Below are 23,146 nucleotides of genomic sequence, written 5' to 3'. Positions count from 1 at the left end.
TGTATTGCTGCTGCTTCTATTGCTGTTAGGTAAGGGGAAATATTTTTAACGGCTTCCTGAATAGCAGTAAAAACCCTTCACCAAGTTATCCCTCCCCAAAAAAACTGTGTTGGCTTGGCACAAATCTTTAGCTGTATTAAGTTGTGAAACCGCTTCCCATCCACCCTATAGCAGATATACTGCTACAGTGCGGTACAGGTGCACAAAATCACACATTTATACGTGATTTTGCAATCCCGTGCCTTGAGCGCGCTGTACCCGCACCACCATTCGCAGCCGCCAATCACTGGGTCCCGAGTATCTTCGACTGGGGGGGGAGGGGAGAACTGTTAGTAAACAAAACAGTTCTCCTCCCTGTCAGCTTATGCACACTGCTTTTGAATGGCTGTGCACAGTGAAGCACTAACACACAGCCCCTAGTAAAACAGCGAACAACACACAGTTAACCCTTTGATTGGCCCACATTAACCCCTTCCTGCCCAGTGCCATTAGTACAGTGTCAGTGCTTTTTGTTAGCACTGATCACTGTATTGGTGTCACTGGAGATGTCAGGGCAGTTATCCCCAATGTCAGAACCCCAGCCGCAGTCCCGCAGTCCTGCTATAAGTCGCTGATCGCCGCCATTACTAGTAAAAATAAAATAAAATAAAAAATTCCAGTGTATATGCCGCCATTTGTAAATGCTATAACTTTCACATGAACCAATTAATTTACACGTATTGGGATTTTTTTTAGCAAAGACATGTAGCAGAATACATTTTGGCCTAAATTTTATGAGGAAATTTTGATTTTTTTTAATTTTTTTTTACTGGACATGTTTAATAACAAAGTCAAAAATATTGTTATTTTCTCAAAATTGTCATTCTTTTTTTTTTATAGCTCAAAAAAAAAAAAAAACGCACTAGCGATCAAATAACACTGGAAGAAAGCTCAGTTTGTGGGGGAAAAAAAGACGTAAATTTCATATGGGTGCAGTGTTGCATGACCGCAAAATTGTCAGTTAAAGTAACGCAGCACCATAGCGCAAAAAATGGCCTGGTCAGGAAGGGGGGGTAAATCCTCTGGAGGGCAAGTGGTTACATTTGCCTAAAAAAAAAATCAGACCATCTAAAAGTGATGCTTTAGCTATAGGAGCAGGGGCGGACTGACCATTTGGAAACTCGGGCACTGCCCAAGGGCCCGGGGTCAGTAGGGGGCCCCATGAGATGCCCCTGGTACCTTTTTCATAGGCTTTTTTGAGTTTGGGCAAGGACACAGGGGCCCCATGATCCCCTATTGCCCGGGGGCCCCATAAGTTGTCAGTCCGCCCCTGTATAGGAGTATTCTGGTATTTTTATCACCAATTGGCCTTTTATATCTCTTGGGTACTTACATAGATTCCAAATCTGTTTTTCCTACCACGGAGTGTCAGAATTTTACAACCCACCACCCAGGTTTCTATAATTGTAGTTTCCATTATATAATATAAGCACAAAATTTTAGAATAGGATGCTTTGCATTAGCTACAGTATTTGTTTAGACCTAGGAACTCAAATGCAGAAATCTCATCTTTGTAGTATCTGAGAAACATGAGACACCATGGTCTAAACCTCCAATCACACACAGCTCGATGTGCTCATTGTTATGTAAGATTTTCTGGCCGCTAGAATGAAGAAATCAAATTTTAGGAATTAGCACATTTGTTGACTTTTGATAATTCCAGGTTTGACTGCTGATAGGAGTAGAGAGCAGAGTGGCTGAGAGATGACCTGTCACTTCTTCTTTACTGTCCAATATCAGGTGTGGTCTCCTGGCCTTCTAGGCAAGGTTATGCTGTGTGGTGGGGTTTTGTAAATGTCAGGCCTGGATAGACAAAAGCACAAACTCTTTGGCAGCCAATCCAGCTCCCAGTCTGAGTTTAGCTTACAGTGATTGTAAAGGTTTTATTTCTTTTTTTTAAATAACAAACATATTTTACTAACCTTTTGGAGGTCTTGGCACCTCCTCTTCTCCGAGTGCCCCCATAGCAAGTCATTTGCTATGGGGGCACTCATGCAGGCTTGATCCCGAGATGCATTGTATTTGTCTATTGGCCCACATAGCGTGGCTCAGCCCCCACTTTCTGCTCCCAAGATTTGATTGACAGCAGCAGGAGCCAATAGTTCCCACTGCTGCCGAGCCTCCAGTGATTCAGGGAAGAGAAGAGCAGCACTGCTGCAGACGTGCCTAGTACTGGATCGAGATTGGGCTCAGATAAGTATTTAAGGGGGGCTGGAGGAGGAACTGACATTAAACTTTTTTTGCTATTTTGCAGAGAATGCGGTAAGGTTAAAAACACTTTTTCCCTTACAACCACTTTAAGCCAAAGACACAATAACACAATAGTTATCTAGATAGAATAGATTACCCTGAGACTGTTGTAAAACAAGATTTCAGGCTTGTCAAAGTGTATTTTTAAGCTTGTGATGTCCTCATATTTTGATGTTCTGAAGAGCATCAAATTAAGATCATACGGCGGATGTAAAAGTTTGAAGAAGATAACAGAAGAGCTTAAAATTACATTCCCTCATTTTATATACTTAAATTCTATGACATCTCAACTGGAACCCAGGAAGTAGTTTAATGGCATGGCATAAATGGTGAGACGTTTGTGTTCTTGTAGGTGTAAATGGGGTCATGCCTACAGATTCTGCCATGTTTAGGTTGCCGCCCAGCCACCGCATATAAACGGTTGCAGGGCGGCACTCGTAGGCAAAACCACGTTTTAAAACGTGGTTCTGCAAAACAGGTAGGGGGTGCACGTGAGGCGCGCACCCGCCCTGCCTGTCCCGCGGGTGTCAGCAGCGGGTCTCTGCCGCCTGGTCACGGCCAGTTATTACCGGCCGTTTTCCCTTGATGAGCAGTGATCGCTGACACAGAGCAGGGCTGCATTGTTTACACACAACCCTGCTCTGTGACAGTTCCCCGACAAGCTGAAGAGGGAGAGAAGAGTTTCTCTCCCTCGATCAGCTCCCCCCTCCCTCCCCCCCGTCCAGTACACACCCCCACCCTCTAGTAAAACACTCCCCTCACACAGTAAACACTAAATATGTTAACCCCTTCCTCCCCAGTGACATTAGTACAGTTTCAGGGTTTTTTTTCCACTGATCACTGTATTGGTGTCACTGGGGATGTCAGTGACCCCAAGTCAGTTCCCCCCCAGTGTCAAAATGTCCGCCGAAGTCCCGCAGTCCCACCATAAGTCGCTGATCGCCGCCATATGTCGCTGATCGCCACCATTATTAGTATAAAAAAAATTAAAAATCCCAGTATCTTTCCCGCCTTTTGTAAACGCTATACCTTTCACGTAAACCAATTAATTTACACGTATTGGGTTTTTTTTTTAGCAAAGACATGTCGCAGAATGCATTTTGGCAGAAATTTATTACTAAATTTGATTTTTGCATTTTTTTTTACTGGACATGTTTTATAGCAAAAAGTCCGAAATATTGTTTTTTTTCCTCAAAATTGTCAGCCTTTTTTTTTATAGCACAAAAAATAAAAACCGCACAGGCAATCAAATACCACCGAAAGAAAGCTCAATTTGTGGGGAAAAAAAGGATGTAAATTTAATTTATGTAAAATATTGCATGACCGTGCAATTGTCCGTTAAACTAGCGCAGTGCTGTTTAGCAGAAAAATGGCGTAAATTGCAGTATTTATGCCATAGTTTGTAGACGCTATAACTTCCACACAAAAGCAAACAATATACACTTATTGGGATTTTTTTTACCAAAAACATGGAGCAGAATACATTTTGGCCTAAATTTATAACCAACTTTGAATTTACTATATATTTTTTATAGCTGAAAGTAAAAAATATTGTTTTTCTTCAAAATTTTTGGCCTTTTTTTGTTTATGGCGTGAAAAATAAAAAGCACACAGGTGATCAAATTACACCAAAAGAAAGCTCTATTTGTGTGAAAAAAAGGACGTAAATTTCGTTTGGGTGCAGCATTGCATGACCGCGCAATTATCAGTTGAACTAGTGCAGCGCCGAGTAGCAAAAAGAGGTCTGGTCATTAAGGGGGGTAAATCCTCTGGAGCTCAAGTGGTTAATAACATGTACATATTTACAGTATTGAATGATTAACTGTTTTCTCTATAAACACAAATATTGTTAGACCTGTAAAAATGTTGAGTGCAGAACAGTCAGTTCACTTGCATTTCCTTTGTTCTTGCAGTCCATCCGAGAAGTAACAGGATATGTCCTTGTGGCTCTTAACCAGTTTGAATATCTCCCACTTGAAAACCTGCGCATCATACGTGGTACCAAACTGTACGAGGACCGTTACGCACTGTTCATCTTCCTGAACTATTTAAAGGATGGGAAATATGGACTTCGTGAGCTCGGACTAAGAAACCTAACGGGTGAGTCACATGTATTCTTTATGCATAAATTTAAATATTTGAGACTTTCAGCACAACACACACTGGTTTAATACATGGTGTTATCATGAAATTTGTAAAATGTTAAACACTTAATTTTTATTATGTACTCTTTAACCATACTCAGATGCCAATTTCTGATACCTCTGTTACAATATGACTAGATAATAGTATATGTAATAGTACGTTTCTGACACAAATTTTAAAACCATGGTAAAAAAAAGTCCAGTGAAAACCCTCACATAGCTATTGGGAGTCCTGACCCTACCAGATTTCAATGTATACTACTTAGCTTCAGAGACAGCTCATATTTTGCACTGCTGCACTATTGAAGCCCCTCAGGTTATGCATCATATGGTCTCCAACATTAATATCACTCCCTTAGACCATTTTGCTAGTTAATTGTGCGCTTAAAGGTTACACAAGCCTACATTCTTCCAATCTGACTCAGTTTCTATGGGACATAGCTACAGCATGTCCAGACTAGGTATTTTGGGGGTTATTAGTCACACTTCGCTTTGGCAGAATTGATCCTTGCCTAAGCTTTGTCTGGTGCCACATCTTGAGCTCTGGTGTAGACATACTACTCATTTAGCTCAGGTGGTAATTGGCTGGTGTGACAGTGGGTCGGCAGGACAGAACACAAAGAGTAGATGGCAAACGCACAAAGCTTTATTGAGACAAAAAGATGACAGTCACTCAATGAAGGGGTTGCGGGGGGGTGACCTCACCAGTAAGGGGCAGCAAGGAGGGGCTAAAACACTTGTAGTCCAGTACCGAGAGCAAAGGAAATGTCTCTGTAGCAGATTGTAATCCAACAGGGGGGTCATCACAGGAACAGTTCAGGTAAAACATGGAAGAGTGTATGCTCACAGATCCGACAGGGTGCCTGGTCTCCCAGGGATAGAAAGTAAGGCACAGGTACCTGTTGGGGTCCGCAATAGGCAGGTGGTCTCTCCTTTTGGGCTGGGGTCTCAGGCAGCTGGCAGGCAATCTCTCCGCTGGCCTGGGGCCTCAGGCAGCTGGTGGGCAATCTCTCCCCTGGACTGGGGTCTCAGGCAGCTGGTGGGCAATCTCTCCCCACTAGACTGGGGTCTCAGGCAGCTGATGGGCAATCTCCCCCCTAGACTGGGGTCTCAGGCAGCAGGCAGGCAATCTCTCTAGGCTGGGGTCTCAGGCAGGGCTCGTATGCGGTCCCCCTCTTAGCTGGGGGTCTTGGCAGAGTCTGGCCACGAGGGTCCTGCCACAGCTGGGCTCCCTCGGTGGCTGCACAGTGGAGAAGATGACTGGAGCGCCCAGAATCAGCTTCTTAAGCTGATGCAGGAAGCTCTCTGGTTGTCTTGGCAACCGGGGCTGGCCAGAACTGGCGTGCCTTGTCGCCTGGTGACGAGGCACGCCCCCTGGACACGGGCCGCACTTCTCGTGAGCTTCCTTTGCTCGTGCTGTAGATGACAGGGCTGGGGTGGCGTCAGTTAGATGCCTCAGCCTGGAACATCACCGCAGGAGGTTCGCACCTCTCCATGGAGAGGTGTGAACCTCTCTACCTTCTCCTCTCCGGCCGCGCCGGAGGAGGAGAAGATAGTGACAGGGGTGCTGAAAGCCGCACCTCTCGTCCTGCGTGGCAGGATGAGAGGTGGAGGGGGATCATTTGGCAACAGGGAGAGAAACAGGCTGGAGACAGGGGACAACAGTGAGGGGGCCAGGATGACACTGGGCCCCTGGGGACATCAAGGGGAGCTGGTGGAGATAATAGTTTAATGAAATTTGTGGACACTGAGCAAGCTGACAGGGAGGAGGAAACTACGGTAAATGAATTTGGGCCATTTGGCTAGATGACACAGAGGACATACAGTAATTAAATCTGGGGATGTTTGGCACAAGGGATTAATGAGAGGATTAAGCAGAATTATTAATTGGCAGGGCCCCTATACCGTGACAGTGGGCAACTCGAATCCTTTTCAGATCTGATAAAGAAATTTAATATGCTGAAATTTATGCATTTCCAGTACCTTCAACTTAGACATATATGACCAATATGTGCTATCTGTGCCTGCAGATAATGGTTTGGCTGCCACTATGGATAGAGTTTCTCCCAAACAAATGATTTCAGACTTCTGTGCAACCTTCTATGACCCAACGGCACGTGTCTGGGCTGATAAAAGAAAGATTTTGTGGGATGCTTATTTAGGTCCTATTGATTAAAAAAACCCTGGGAAAACGTTACAACCATCCACCTCTGGTCCTGGCCACAGATACAGGCTTACTGGAAGCAAATAATAGTCTTATTTGCATGACACCTTGCATTCCCTAGTACAACTAGACTCTTGGTTATGCCTATTGTATCCTCCTGAGTCTTTAGAATCAAAGTAGAACTATAGGATAGATATTTTGGATAGAGTAAGGCGACGGTTATTATCCCTGTCAGTTTATTTTTTTGCCATCTGCATCCCATTGGAATGAATTCCCTTCACTTGCTCTCCCATAGCCTAAACAGGAAATGACAAGAAACACCTGCAAATAAAGGGAATCCCTAGGGGACCTCCAGGTCACCAGAACTAGTGTCCCCATTGGATGATTTCCCCTCTATTACTTAATGGGGACAACCCAAATATTGGGATTTTCTTTTACTTTCACTTTCAATGATATAAGTATACAGGACAAATAGAGAGGGAGAATCTCCCTAATGGGGGCACAGTCAACAACTGTCAGGGGTTCTAATCCCTCTCCACTCTATATAAAACTAATAAAACAAATTTAGCTTTTAGTTGTACTTTTATCTGTATGCCTTTTTTGCATTAGGCATTGTTTACTGCCAAGAAACTTATAGCTAAGGTTTGGATCCAACTTGGGGTGCTTACGTTACAACAATGGAAAGCAAAGATTAATAAAATGCTCCCATATAAGATCTGTGACCAGAGGTTGACACAAAAAAAATGTGGGGTATGTGGCAGACAGAATCTCCTGCTTGCTGTGCATTAGATGCAAATCCTACTTGATTTTGAACAGTGGCACTTCTGTGCTTGGGTCCTTACGTACCTTGGGTTATAGTATCGCCTACTCAGTCATGATCTGCTATGTACCACTAGTGGTCCAAATATCCCTATATTTGAGACTTCACATGACAATTTTGGTTTTGGTTTTCATAGTTTCTCAACCAGTTATGCTCTAATCATATTGGCTCTGCTATATTGTCTTGCATTTATTCCTGCAAACAGTCTGTGATTAGGTCTTTCATTTAATTTGCCTTCAGTTATTTGATAACTTGCCAATTTTCCATATAATACATTCCTTTTGTGTATACTATATTGTAGAGACCTTGTCTTATCTATTCCTTTATCTGAATAGGAGACATTTACTAAACTGAAGCACTCAGAATCTGGTGCAGCTGTGCATGGTAGCCAATCAGCTTCTGTCTTTAACTTGTTCAATTAAGTTTTGACAATAAAACCTGGAAGCTGATTGGTTTCTATGTAGAGATGAGCCAGATTTTGCTCACCCCGATTTTAGTAAATTTCCCCCAATATGTTCAATGTAGGTGCATATCTTTGTTAGCATTGATGTTGTTACTTTGTGCCTAGTTCAGTACTAATAAAAACTAAATTGGAGTTAAAAAAAAAATTTAACTAAAATTAGATTGGGGCCCCTAAAGAATCCTGATGTGGCGGAACATGTACAGTGAGTTTTTGTACTGTAACATTGTCATAGCAGTAGCTGATTTTAACTGGCTTTTTTTACATAGTAAATTTTGCTTTTGAGATGTATTTTACTATTTGGAGTATTTTCACTTCTTGCTGGACTTTGCTCCTCATCTGTTGGAAGAAAACATCACAGAAAAATTAGGAGTGAGTCATTTGGTACTAAGGTGCATTATGACCATTTTGTAATTGAAAGTTCACTTTTTGCTGTTGAGTTTCACTATTTTTGAAGCAAGAGTCTGAATGTTATGCATATGATTATATTTTCACTTTGTTCCTTCTTTTAAATACTGTTTGACTTTCCTTGTACAAAAGAGATCATTCTTTTTGGTGTGTGAGATTCTGTTTTAAGGAATGCCTTTTTGATTTTGTAGCACAGTTCCATAAGTTGGAATTCAACACTGGTAGCACTGCTTGATAGTACACTGAACAGTAAACTTCAGCAGGAGAAGGTCCTGTATTTAAAAAAAATGTGAGCAACATCTCTTGATGTAATCTGATATTGATCATGTCATCCAGTTACATATGAACAGCCACCTGACGTTGATCATCTCTCACACTCCTGCCACAAAATGACAGATCCCTGACCAGCTGTTATATTTCAACAAACTAGCTGGGGATCCTAGTTGACTTCACAGACCAAAAATGATCTTGACCATATTTAGTTATTGACATCACCCAGGTACAACACCTGATAGTTTACAAACATCAGTTGGCTGAAGATCTGTCATTTTGGGGTACTAGTGCTACACCTGCAAAAAGACAAATTTCTGTCTACAAACACTAGCCAGGGGGCCGGACATACAAACTGGCCAAATATGGCTAGTTTGTTCACATGTTCTTTGAACTGCGCACAGGCTGAGTTCAGGTTGAATTTATGTTCTACCTGAATCTAACACTATTACTGGTACTAAAAGTGAGGGAAAATCCCAATTTTTAAATTGTTACAAAAATAGGAAAAAAGGGGAAATCTTCCCTTTGGGACAATTGTTGTGGTGACAACTGTCTAAGAGGGGACTAACCTCACTTTTGAAAGAACACCTCTCACTTTTTTACATCTTGTGCAGGACAGGAAGTGTAGGAAAATTATGTTAAAGTTTACCCATAACAACTTGATAAAAAATAATGTTCTTTAGCAAGGAACATATGTTCTTCAATAATAATTATGCCACCAAAATTAGTGTGTGCTGTAACCTGCCTCCAGGATTGTTCCTGGTTTCTTCTTGCTGGAGGCTGCCATTTTACTGAAGCCCAGAGTAGCAGTAAAGCTTTAGGATGTCAGCAGTTCAGCCTCTACAATTTTGGCACAGTGGCAAACAATGAAGCATGTGCAAAGCAGGATGAGACAGTGTATTACTGGACTGTAAACAGTATAGCCACTTAGTTTTAATGTTTTACATAGCTATAAAGTGATCTAGCAGGACTGCATTTTCTGACTAAAGGTCCACGTTAATGGGACACATATAATGATAATGATAATAAACCTGACAGAGGTTTTAATTCTTCTCTGCTCTATCCAAAACTGAAAAAGAAAAAAAGTCTTTGGGTTCACTATACTGAAAAGTTTTAGACTGTTTTTGTTTGCCCATACTATGTACAGATTTCATAATATAGTTTTCCAATTTACACTCCAGTGTTTCGATATTTTCATTGCATCTATTTCCTTTTAGTGGTGATGCTAATTGAAAGCAAAACCTCAGCTATCTTTAACATCCCCCCAGGCATACTATATAGAGTATATTGGAGGATTAAAGCAATGTCTATTGACAAACTGTGCATGCTTCTCTTCTGGTCTACATTTTTCAACATAAGAGCCCAATGGGAGTTTCCACAGAGACTGAAGTCATCAATCCAATAGTTCTGTGTTTCAAAATAGAATTACATGTCCCATCATCTTTTAGTACACTGGGGCTGTTGGATGCATGCCTAAAGCATGCTAAATAATAATATTGCATCATGATAAATGTATTCATCATATCCGAGTAGCCGAATTTACTGTTAGAAACTATTGGTTGCTGCATTGTACAGTGCATAATTTCTGATGTAAAATAAGCCATGATATGTTAGTATTAGTACATACTGTAGATAGCATTGCAAGTTTACAAAGTATGTTTTGAATTATGCTATTAAAGGGAAAATATAGTGGATTTTCTATGATCACATAACCCAGGGGCAGAAATTAAAGGTTCCACATTGATGTATACCTTTTAGGTTGTTTCCCTTTATCCACACTGGATGAATAGTGACTCTTGGTGAGAGTGTCATGTATAGAATGTGCTCTAGGAAATACTCTTTCAGGATATTCTTTTATGTCTTTCGAAACAATGGCATCATCTTGTAGGATGTCTCAGTATTTTAGCAATAAATAAGTCCTGATGTTGAGAGAAAAATCTGGTAATAAATTTCACTGTGTAGAAATTATTCTCAAATTTTTTAGCTTTAAACAATATGGAGGCCCTATCCGACTTTAATGCCCTGTTGTAGGCTTTCTGTAATAGTGATTTGCTATATCCCCACGCCAAATAGCATTATTTGAGCTGTCTGGCCTGAATTTTGAAATCAGAGAGATGGGTATAATTGTACTCAAGGAATACTGTGAACAAGTGCATTAGAATGGACACTGTTCACATGCAGTATGGTGTTGCCGCCATCTCTTTGTGATAAAGATTCGTGGCTAGACAGTTATTGTCATCAAGGAATATATGTAAGTCAAAGAAAGTGATAAGATGTGGATGGAAGTTCACCATAAATTTGTAGTTGTTTACATTAATGTTATCAACAAATGCACATAGATCTCGTACTGTGCCTGCCCATATAAAACAATGTCATTGATATAGCAAAACCATTCTAACACATGATTCATATAAATCCCAAGGGTCTCATCAGAGAATATATCTTGCTCCCACCCCTCAGGTACAGATTGGCGTAGGCTGGCACACAACATGTACCTGTAGCTACACCCTGCGCCTGGAGGTAGTGGGAGCTCATTTAAGTAAACCAATTATGTGTAAGAATATAATAAAGTAATTTGAATATAAACTCATTAAACCTCCATTGGGATTGATATTCTTCCTTCAATAAAAGGTGTACCACATCCACTCCCTATTTATGGAGAATACTAGAATAAAAAGCTTCTACATCTAAAATCACTAGGAGGGCTCCTACAGGTTTTGTTAAGTCTCTACTTACTTCAGTAGATCTAAAGAACCCTTAATGTACAAAGGAAGTCTAGTAACGTGGGGCATAAGATAGAAGTCAACTAATTTACTGGCATTTTCAGTGATAGAGCCAATGCCTGATATTATAGGTCTACCTGTGAGTGTTTTTTATTTAATTTTCGGTAGGGTATTAAAGTTAGGTGCTCGTAGAAATTGAATGTTCAGGAAATTGCAAGTATCCTGATCTAGAAGTCCTCACCTATCAGGGACTTAAATTCTGCTTCAAACTTAGGGATTGCGTTAGCTGAAATACGGCTATACCATTCCTTATTTTTTAAAATATCTAAACGTATTTCCTCATACTGTGATTCTGTCATAATGACAATATTGCCCCCCTTATCTGCAGGTTTAATCCACATGTCAGTTTGCTTTTGCAACATATTGAGTGCTCGCTGCTGTATATAGGTCAGATTATGCTCTATATGTTTGATTGTTTGATGTGTTTGATATCAATAATGGCTGCCGCAAGGAAAGTCCATATATTAGAGTTAGATGACAGATCTGGAAATTTTCGTAATTTATTCTTAAATGTATATGTGTGTAGTGGGACATTAGGTGTACTCCTCTGGATATTTAACTCACTGACATTAATCTCTGATTATTTTCCTCCAATAACAAAATTAAATCACATAAGGCCCTGAAGTCCTCCATAGTAAAATGTTTTATTCTTTCTGTAAGTTCCCTTTCCTGTTTAATTCTAGCTCTAGCTGCATCAAATAGATATTTATAAGTCACATTTATGGCAAATAAATATAAATCTTTGATAGTTTCATATTTATCAATGTCAACTGAAGGACAGAAACTAAGTCCTAACCTTGGGACTTTCGTTTCCTCAGATGTCAATACATAAGGGGTCAAGTTGATAATCTTCAATTTTGTACTTGAAGTAGTACAGAATGGTACTAGGAAGCTGCATACTATGAGAAAAGCTCAGTACCAATGTGATTACATGCCTGTGTACATTAATGGAATATCTCACTTCTGTTGTTATGATGGTTTATGTTTTGGAATAATAAAAATTTGAATTTTTAAAATATTCATCTAGTTAATGCCTAAAAAGTCCCTGTTCTCCATTTTCCAAGAAGCACTACTGTAAAAAAATTGGTTAATTAGTTTATCTCGAACCACAGCTCCACCCTGTAGTGACATTTATATAGGTATATATTTATTACATTCAGAATGGAGTGCAGTGTCAGGCAGGATTGTGCTCCACCCCCTAGACGGATTAGATGCTTGACTGCGAGTAGACTCTGCTTTGAATAGTATGGAAAGGGAGGAATTATTAAGCTAGGTTCACAGCAAGACCAAAAGATCAGTTGGAGAGGACATACACTATATTGCCAAAAGTATTGGGGTGCCTGCCTTTACACGCACATGAACTTTAATGGCATCCCAGTCTTAGTCCATAGGTTTCAATATTGAGTTGGCCCACCCTTTGCAGCTATAACAGCTTCAACTCTTCTGGGAAGGCTTTCCACAAGTTTGAGGAGTGTGTCTATGGGAATGTTTGACCATTTTTCCAAAAGCGCATTTTTGAGGTCAGGTACTGATGTGAGATGACAAGGCCTGGCTCACAGTCCCTGCTCTAATTCATCCCAAAGGTGTTCTATCGGGTCGAGGTCAGGATTATGTGCAGGCCAGTCAAGTTCCTCCACCCCACACTCGCTCATCCATGTCTTTATGGACCTTGCTTTGTGCACAGTCATGTTGGGACAGGAAGGGGCCATCCCTAAACTGATCCCACAAAGTTGGGAGCATGAAATTGTCCAAAATATCTTGGTATGCTGACGTCTTAAGAGTTCCTTTCACTGGAACGAAGGGGCCAAGCCCAACGCCTGAAAAACAACCCCACACCCTAATTCCCCCTCCACCAAACTTTAGAATTGACACAATGCAGTCAAGCAGGTACCGTTCTCCTGGCAACCGCCAAACCCAGACAAGTCCATTGGATTGCCAGACAGAGAAGTGTAATTGGTCACTCCAGAGAACACGTCTCCACTACTCTAGAGTTCAGAGGCGGTATGCTGTAGACCACTGCATCTGATGCTTTGCATTACACTTGGTGATGTAAGGCTTGGATGCAGCTGTTTGGCCATGGTAACCCATTCCACGAAGCTCTCTATGCACTGTCATTGTGCTAATCTTAAGGCCACACAAAGTTTGGAGGTCTTTAGCTACTGACTCTGCAGACAGTTGTTGACTTCTGTGCACTGTGCGCTTCAGCATGTGCTGACCCCGCTCTGTCATTTTACGTGGCCTACCACTTGGTGGCTGAGTTGCTGTTGTTCCCAGTTGCCTCCACTTTGTTATAATACCACTAACATTTGACCGTGGAATATTTAATAGCAAGGAAATTTCACGGATGGACATATTGCACAGGTGGCAACCTATCATGGTACCATGCTTGAATTGAGTTCCTGAGAGCGACCCATTCTTTCACAAATGTTTGTAGAAACAGTCTGCATGCCTAGGTGCTTGATTTTATACACCTGTGGCCATGGAGGTGATTGGAACGCCTAAATCCAATGATTTGGAAGGGTGTCTCAATACTTTTGGCAATATAGTGTATATAAAAAAAGATCTTCGGGTACCCATAGGATACACAATCCTTTTGCTTTTTCATGCCCTCCCTTCCATACCATTCAAAGGGGAGTGCAATGTCAGCATCTGATACTCCTAGGGGGTGGAGCACATGCCTGACTGACAGTTTACTCCATTCTGAATGGCCTGGAAGGGAGGGTGCAGCTTAGCTAAAGTGATAGCACAAGACATGTGATATGCTGTGGTTTAAATCCACCCCCAACTCAGGTTGTGCTGGGGAAATGAGAACAGAGATCACTTGACTTACTAAGTAAGCTGAGTATAGTAATACATGGCTTATTTGTTTAGTAAAAGAAGAGCATGCGTACTGTGGTGGCAACACTGCAGAAGATCTATGAGCCTGCAGATTGTTGCCACCAGGAAGGAGAAAGATCTAGTAATGGTAGGATCACCAGGCAATTTCTGTTAGAGGAAACATTTGTATGAAAAACTAAGTACACAGATAGTTATTAAATGTAATCAGGAAGGTTTATACTATCTATCTATCTATCTATCTATCTATCTATCTATCTATCTATCTATCCATCCATCCATCTATCAACAATAACATAGAAAGCCATTTATAACTCTGGCCCAAATTACATCACCAATCTTGTCTCCAAATATCACCCAAACCATCCTCTCCGCTCCTCCCATGACCTCCTGCTCTCTTGCTCCCTTGTCTCCTCCTCCCATGCTTGTCTCCAGGACTTCTACAGAGCATCCCCCATCCTCTGGAACTCTCTACCCCAATCTATCCAACTATCGCCTACTCTGCCCACTTTTAGGCGATCTCTGAAAACCTATCTCTTCAGGGAAGCCTATCACGCTTTCAGCTAATAGTGAAATCTTCTTTTCCTCCTATCAGTTCATCCCCCACAGTTATTACCTTTTGTACCACCAGCCCCTCCCTCTTAGATTGTAAGCTCCAAGGATCAGGGCCCTCCTAACCCTCTTGTATTGAACTGTATCATTGCTGTATTGTCTCCCTTTATATTGTAAAGTGCTGAGCAAACTGTTGGTGCTATATAAATCCTGTATAATAATAATAATCTATCTACCTATCTTTGTTTGGGGGGGGGGGTTACTTTAACTTAAATGATGGTCCCATGTATTACTTATAGTAATCTAGGCTTAGCTCCTCTACCCGTAGGTTCCCCCTAGGCTTTGCATTAACACAACTTACATTCGCACACACAATATTGTGCACTAATATACGTGTGGTAGCACACAATGGTATAAAAGTGATCTCAATTTCTTTTTTTCTGAGCACAGCTAAATTAACTTGTATTTTTTCTATATCTACCTGAACGTCATCTTTAACCGCTTACTATCCATCCTATAGCAGAATTACTGCTATGGCGCGGCACGGGTGTGCAAAATCACGTATATATACGTGATTTTGCATTTCCGGGTAAGGGGCGCACACCCTACCTGTGCTGCCATTCGGTGCCTTGGCTATTATTCACCAGGTCCCAGATAGTGATTACTCGCCAGGGCCTGGTGATTACCGAGCATCTCAGATAGGGGGGACAACTATTTGTAAACAAAACAATTCTCTTCCCTGTCAGCTCCTGCACACTACTTTGCATGGCTGTGCAAAGCAGTGTGCTTACAGTGAAGCACAAACACAGTCCAGTATGTAAAACGGCACACAGTTAACCCTTTGATCACCCCACAAGTTAACCCTTTCCTGCCCAATGCCATTAGTACAGTGACACCAAGTCAGTTCCCCCCAGTGTCAGAATGCCTGCCGCAGTCCCGCAGTACCACTATAAGTCAATAATCGTCGCCATTACTAGTAAAGATTAAAAAAAATTTAAAATTCCAGTATATATACCGCCATTTGTAAATGCTATAACTTTCACGTAAACCAATTAATTTACACGTATTTTTTTTTTTTTTAGCAAAGACGTGTAGCAGAAATCATTTTGGCCTAAACTTCTGATGAAATGTGATTTTTAAAATTATTTACTAGACTTATTTAAAAAATACACAGGCGATCAAATACCACCAAAAGAAAGCTCCCTTCATGGTAAAGGGAGTGGCACGGTTGTGTAAAATCACATATATATATGTGATTTTGCAATCCCAGGTAGGGGATTGCACCGCACCTGTCAATCACTGGGTCCCGTTCGGTGATTACACGCCGGTGCCCGGTGACTGGCGAGTATCTCCAATGGAGGGAGAACTATTAGTAAACAAAACAGTTCTCCTCCCTGTCAGCTCATGCACACTGCTTTGAATGGCTGTGCACAACACAGCCATGCAAAGCAGTGTGCTTACAGTGAAGCACTAACACACAGCAAAAGTAAAACAGCACACAGTTAACCCTTTTATTGCCCCACATGTTAACCCCTTCCTGCCCAGTGCCATTATTGCAGTGTCAGTACTTTTTATTAGCACTGATCACTGTATTGGTGTCACTGGGGATGTCAGGTCAGTTCTCCCTAGTGTCAGAATGCCCACTGCAGTCCCGCTATAAGACGCTGATCGCTGCCATTACTAGTAAAAATTAAAAAAAAAAAAATCCCAGTATATACCGCCATTTGTAAATGCTATGACTTTCACATAAACCAATTAATGTACACATATTGGTAGTTTTTTTTTTTTTAGCAAAGACATGTAGCAGAATACATTTTGGCCTAAATTTGAGGAAATTTGATTTTTTAATTTTTTTTACTGGACATGTTTAATGGCAAAAAGTCAAAAAAATTTTTTTCTCAAAATTGTCGGTCTTTTTTTTTATAGCGCAAAAAATAAAAAATGCACAGGCGATCAAATACCACTGAAAGAAATCTCAATTTGTGGGAAAAGGACGTACATTTCATTTGGGTGAAGCGTTGCATGATTGCACAATTGTTGGTTAAAGTAACACTGTGCTGTAACACAAAAAATGGCCTGGTCAGGAAGGGGGGTAACTCCTCTGGAGGGCAAGTGGTTAAATTAAACATCACATATCTCAATATCTGTTCATAAATGGGAGCTTTTGTATGCTTATTTGTGAATAATATTAACGGTTCTTTTGCATAAAATGATTTATGAGATTTTAGACTTTCTTTGTCCTTTAATGGTACAGGACAGAATATTACTCTTTCTTCGGTGACATTCCACTTTTTAAGCAGTTGTATTTTGCAAACTAAATTAATTTTATAAATGATCTGAGCAAACATTTTGTGACAGCAGAAAAGGGGAAGGGAAATGGTGCTTAAACAGTAACTTTTAACTTACTTTAACCATTAGAGTCTCGTAGTCACAACTGCCAGCACACAAAAACTCAATGGCCAGTATAGATTTGTCCTTCAGTTCTTGTATTGGCACATGAGTAGTTGCAATAGCTTTCACATTGATATTTGATATTCTGAAAATTGACTGATACCCGAAGCATTTTTACTTTTTCATGTAATAATTCTCAGTGGGACTTGCAGTAGGATTTGTCAGCCAGCAACTGATGGCACTAAAGGTTTTACTGGATATATTGTACCAAAACATAGCGCAATGTTAACTGTTTGTTATACTTTATGTGCGGAGCAGGTTAACAAAAGTCTTTTGTGATGGATATGCAGCAAAATTGATGAGTAATATACTAAAATGACCCACAAACATGCATTCACTTTAAGCACCCAGTCACATTAAACAGCTTTTTAAAACATGTTATGTAAGATATTTCATATGAAAAGGATGTCCCCTTTACTGTCTTTTTAACTTTTTAATGCATTTATTCATGGAAAACATAAAAAAAAAAAATGAGGTCCAGGCATGGCTTTGAGTTATGTTTGGACATCTTTATAAAGGAGCAGTTGATCTTGTTATTACAGTTCTCACTTGTTTTTTCCAGCACAACCACCACAACCCTAAGTGAAAGTTACTGCACAAACTGCTAAAGTAAATTTGTAGCCAGGCTATAGACATTCAAGTAAGGATTAAACAAGCCCTCACTGACCTCTGTAGCTGCAGGCACTACAAGTCATTTTATAAGCAGTTTAGATCATCCTACAGTATATTATAAAGCATCACTTCCAGTGTTGAATTCAGATTTGTTTGTAACACTAATACATAAATCCAAAAGGAATATATGAATGCACTTGCATCAATTCAAAACCTCACATATGCCTTTTGGATTTTTTGTAGCACTCGTACGCACAAGTTAGGATTCAACAATAGAAGTGCTGCCTGACAATATATAAAACTTTTGAAAAAACTGCATTTTTTTGAACAACATGCTGCTTCTGACTGTTACTTGCGAGTTCCTTTTCTGATAAAAAAAAATGAACTAATTTAGCCTGCCTCTGATCAAAAATATTAAGTAAATATAACAACAACAATAATAATAATAATAAATTATTGTATTGCATCGGTATGTGACAGGTTTGCTGTAAAGTAACTTTAATAATTGTCCTAAACACCCTGTAAAATAAAAAGTTAAATTTTTACCTGTCTAGTGGGAGGTTTGTTTAAATCTTTCTATTCTTTCATTCTTTTCCACAGCTATGGGCTCCACTTCAGTCCAACAATTCCAGTGTTCAAATTGTGTGCACCCCAGTGTGGAGCTGTGGTTCCTCTCGACAGCTTGCATACCATTGCTGTGTCCTGTAGTGAGGAAGCAGCTAGGAAGGAAGGAGGGGGGAGGGGCATAAGTAAAATGTATTCTTTTTTATTATTATTATTATACATGATTTATATAGCTCCAACAGTCTGCACAGCGCTTTACAATATGACTGGAGACAGTACAATTACAATACATTTCAGTACAGAAGGAATGTGAGCACCCTGCTCATGGAGCTTACAATCTAAAGGAAGGGGGAGGTGATACAAAAGGTGATAGCTGCAGGGGATGATCTGGTGGAGGTGATTCAAGTACAGTTCTTAGGTGGAGGTGGGGTAGGCTTCCCTGAAGAAGTGAGTTTTCAAAGACCGCCTAAAGGCAGACAGGGTGGGGGCTGGCCGGACATGCTGTGTTAGGGAGTTCCAGAGGATGGCAGAGGCTCTGGAGAAGTCCTGTAGGTAGGCAAGGTGATGAGGGAGCAAGAGAGGGAGCAAGAGAGGAAGATATCTTGGGAGGAGTAGAGTGGGCGATTTGGGCAGTATCTGCGGATGAGGTTGGCGATGTAGCTAGGGGCAGTGTTGTGGATGGCTTTGTAAGCTGTGGTTAATATTTTGAATTTTTTATGTTGGGTTAGTGGAAGCCAGTAAATGGATTGGCAGAGAGGGGCAGCAGTCGCTGATCAGTTGGTAAGGTGTATGAGTCTAGCAGCAACATTCATAATAGACTGAAAGGGGGATAGCCTGTGTAACGGTAGACCAATGAGGAGGGAGTTGCAGTAATCAAGGCGGGATATAACCAAGGCATGAATAAGTTGTTTTGTGATGTCTTTGGTCAGAAAGGGGTGGATTTTGGAAATGTTCCAGAGGTTGAGGCGGCAGGATTTAGCCAGTGATTGGATGTGGGGCCCAAAGGAGAGGTCAGAGTCTAGGACTACACCTAGCACCCTGGCATGAGGGGAAGGACCACTGGTTGTGCTATTGATCTTAATGGTAAAATCGTGAGTGGGGGATCGGGGAGGAGGAAATATTACAAGCTCGGTTTTGGAAAGATTGAGTTTAAGGTAGTGATGTGACATCCATGCTGATATGTCGCTTAGTAGATTTGTGATACGTGAGGAGATTGAGGGGGTGAGCTGGGGAGCGGAGAGATAGATCTGGGTGTCATCAGCATATAGGTGGTATTGGAAGCCATGGGAGGTTATCAGTTGGCCCAGGGAGGAGGTATAGAGAGAGAAAAGGAGGGGCCCAAGGACAGAACCTTGGGGTACCCCACTCCTTATCAACCTTTTAGTTTATCCCAATTAGATCAAAATAACTCCTTCTACCACTTCTACGCTTAACTTTTATTTTCCTTCTGATGTTATTTTTCAGTTTTTCCAGCGATTCAAATTTAAACTTTTGTTCATTGTTATTAGTTTTGATGATTCATTTAGTATTACAAAAAAAAAGCACAACACTGAAAATAAAAGCCTTTATTACATTTCAAATAATTTTTTAAATGTGTTCTACCATTAAATAATACAATACTACAATAATTTTAGTGTCATTTTAAATGGAATAAATGTGTTTTTGAAATAACAATAGAACATAGAAAAAGTGCTGCTTTTTTGGATTGCATAAAAAATAAAAACATTTTTCAAGACAATAACATCATTAGAAGCCTCTATTTGTCTTTAAAAAAACAATATATGTATTAATTACTTTGTTACCCTGAAGAGGACTGCCCCCCTTATCATAAACATTAAAACAAAAGCACCTTTAAAGATGTTTAGTAATGGCAATTTACAAACATATACTTGAAATAACTTTAGGCTTTTTATTCTATGCATATTTTATTGTTATTTTCCTTCCTTTGGATCTGCCTCCTGGAATATGTGACAGGAATTTCCCAGGATGCAGCTGTAAGGTCATGGTGACATCACCAGTGCCTTAGAGAAACCAGGAAGTTTAAAAACAGTAATTGTAAGTAAAAGTAAAAAAGAGTTTGAAAAATATTTGAATATAAGACTATCTCATATCAGCTTGCAGAGCTGCATGCTGTTGTGATTTTTAGTGAAAGGTAGGGAAAGGTCCACTTAAAAGCTGATCTTCATCTGTATTTTATTGTTCCCTCCTCTCCACCCCTCTTCCCATCCACTATGAAAATAGTGCTTTTTTAACTTTTTTTTTTCTTTGGATCTGCTGGGTGGGTGAGTATCTAATGTGTGGAGAAGGTAAGCAGGGGTTAAAAAAAATGGGGAGGGAGGTGAAGATCCATTTTTAAATAATGATAACGTTTCTATGTAAATAGGCCCATAACAGAAATGTAAAAATTGCTATGATCCATAGGCAATGTACGGGTGTGAGAGCTGAAGAAGTTAAGGGCCCATGCGTTAACATGTGCAATGTTGACTGTTCATGTAAATGGGCTGCCAAGGTACCAAAATTTACCAGAAATAGGACTAGCACCTTTTTTTCAGAAGCAGCACACCACAACACATGGCCATGCATTACTGTACATTGCAGTACGCTACAACTCATGTGCATACAGTAGGAGGTGCATCGCCTTAGGGCTGCGGGTGCCCTGTGAAAGAAATTCATGAAATGCATGTGCTTTGATGTGTATTTCTGATAGCTGTGACTGGGTTCCAATCACATTATTGACATCAACCTTCTTGGTGTAAAAAATGTAAGTATAAGAAATATAGTTGGTATTTTTCTTTTATCTTATGATCATTTTTTGATATCTTGCTTGTATTATCTGGGGACATATGATGTGCACAAGATACAAAAAGATATGTGGGGTCTTGGTCGGTTGAGGGGATTATTTAATCCATTATTGCTTCATGTTTCAGTATGTTTGTATGTGTGAAATCTTCTATGTTGTTAAGCAGTGGGTATGAAACCTTGCCAATTATCAGAGGCCTTGATGTTTTCTATCAGATTAGCTGCAAACCTAGATGTCCACGGGAGGTTGAGCTCAATGCATGTCACAGGCAGTGTAAAAATAACCCTCAGCCTTCATCTCTGGTAACTTTAATGGAGATCTTAGGATCAGTTCCAGTTTGTTTACAAGTCATCACAGGTCATCGAGGGACACACGGACAAGACTGGAATCCTAAGTAGCGTCTTCAGTGTGAGTTTTACAAATCAATCATGCATAACGACTGCTAGTTGATTCCAGAAAGCATATTAATTAGCTTTTCAACATTAGATTTTTATTGCAAAATGGCCTACACAAACTATTTATCTTCAATTAGCAAGATGTATTTTAAGCTACTTTTATATAGACATGAAATCAATGTAATTAAATCAGAATCAAGAAACAAAAAGGTCATACATGCTTAATCTGATTGTGCAATCACTGTAAAATTTTCTTTGTATTTACTAAAATATAATAGGATGGCACACATAAACAGTAAGTTTAATTTGTGTACAGCCAGGCTGACTTAGTTTTTGGTAGAAGGAAAACATACAAGTAGATAGCATTAGGTTTTATACATAGTTAAAAGAAATATTCCCAGCACTATTTATTTCTCGATTGGTCCCCATAATAAAAATCAGCTAAAATTTTACAGAAACAACACTACATTTTTTGTGGTGGTGGTGGGGTCCAGCTGGTAACATACAGTATAATTAAAAATCCAGAATTCCCTTGTTGCTTCTTCTCCTCTGTACTTAATTCCTGACAGGTTTGATCCATACAAATAAAGATTAATGTGATTGTAAATGCTTAGTTTTATTTAGTTTTCTGTGCTCAGTGGAATTGCACAGAGTGGCCCCAAACCTCCCCTTCTCTGGTCCTCCACCCTGCTCCTCCCCTCCAATGAATGCCCCCCATAACAAGCCTCTTGCTACTGGGGCACTTGTGCAGGCTTGCTCCCTAGCCTCGCTGTCTGCGTCTATTGACACAGACAGCAGACTCTGCTCCATCCCCGCTCCCTCGTTACTAGCTTTGATTGACAGCAAAGGCTCCTGCTGCCTCTGTAAAAGCTAGCGAGACCAGGAAGTGAGGGGAGAGAAGAGCTGCATACAGGCACAGCACTGGATCACATGAGTGAGGGCTCAGGCAAGTAAAAGGGGTGGAGGTGGGGATGAGAGGGATACTGATACCTAAATATTTATTATCTTACATGGAATGCATTAAGTTAAACAAATGTTTAGGCTTTATAACCCTTTAAACCTGACACTCCTACCCACCCCTCCATTTAGAATGAGCTGTGTGTCTCCTCTTAAATCGCTAGATAGTTCTGTACATACATCATGTATATTAGGAGCAGCACCAAAAGCGGAAGACCTTCAAACAGAGATGCTGAGGATACCAGAGTTTACATAATCCTCAGCTTTGATTTTCAGTTTTACAGGAAGAACTCTGACTGACGACTAATTCAGGACGCTTCAGGTACAGATACTGTATATTGGTACAAATGTTTGCAAAAAGGTCATGCAAGTACTGTATGTAGTGCTGAAACATGCTATGGCTGAGAAAATTTAAACAGATAACAGAAGAAAGAAAGGACTATCCTAATAAATATACTCATTTCTCTGTACCCCAACCAAGAACATATTTATGATAAAGTTGTTCTGTCTTTTTAGCCATTCATGCTCAATTTTACCACTGTTCTCACCTGGAGGGCTCTTTTCGGAAACTATAAAAAAAAGCGCTGATGCATTCTATAACACCAGTCAAGAATTAAGGAATTTGGTTGTCATATGATTCCC

The 23,146-nt window shown here is 40.3% G+C and overlaps 1 protein-coding gene across 2 annotated transcripts in view; it reads left to right on the top strand.

Moving 5' to 3' along the window:
- ERBB4 (erb-b2 receptor tyrosine kinase 4) overlaps nt 1–23,146 on the top strand; it is a 1,213,483-nt gene that overhangs the window by 613,162 nt on the left and 577,175 nt on the right. For both annotated transcript variants that reach the window (XM_089672264.1, XM_089672254.1), the window contains exon 3: nt 4,203–4,389. In XM_089672264.1, the coding sequence (XP_089528390.1) occupies nt 4,203–4,389 (187 nt within the window). The remainder of the gene's footprint in view (nt 1–4,202; nt 4,390–23,146) is intronic.

This window comes from Staurois parvus, unplaced genomic scaffold (genome assembly GCF_062004578.1).
Source record: "Staurois parvus isolate SC_StPar_1 unplaced genomic scaffold, SC_StPar_1.0 ptg000011l, whole genome shotgun sequence".
NCBI classification, from domain to species: domain Eukaryota; kingdom Metazoa; phylum Chordata; class Amphibia; order Anura; family Ranidae; genus Staurois; species Staurois parvus.
The sequence above is the reverse complement of the archived record's forward strand: the minus strand, read 5'-3'. Positions and strand labels throughout refer to the sequence as shown.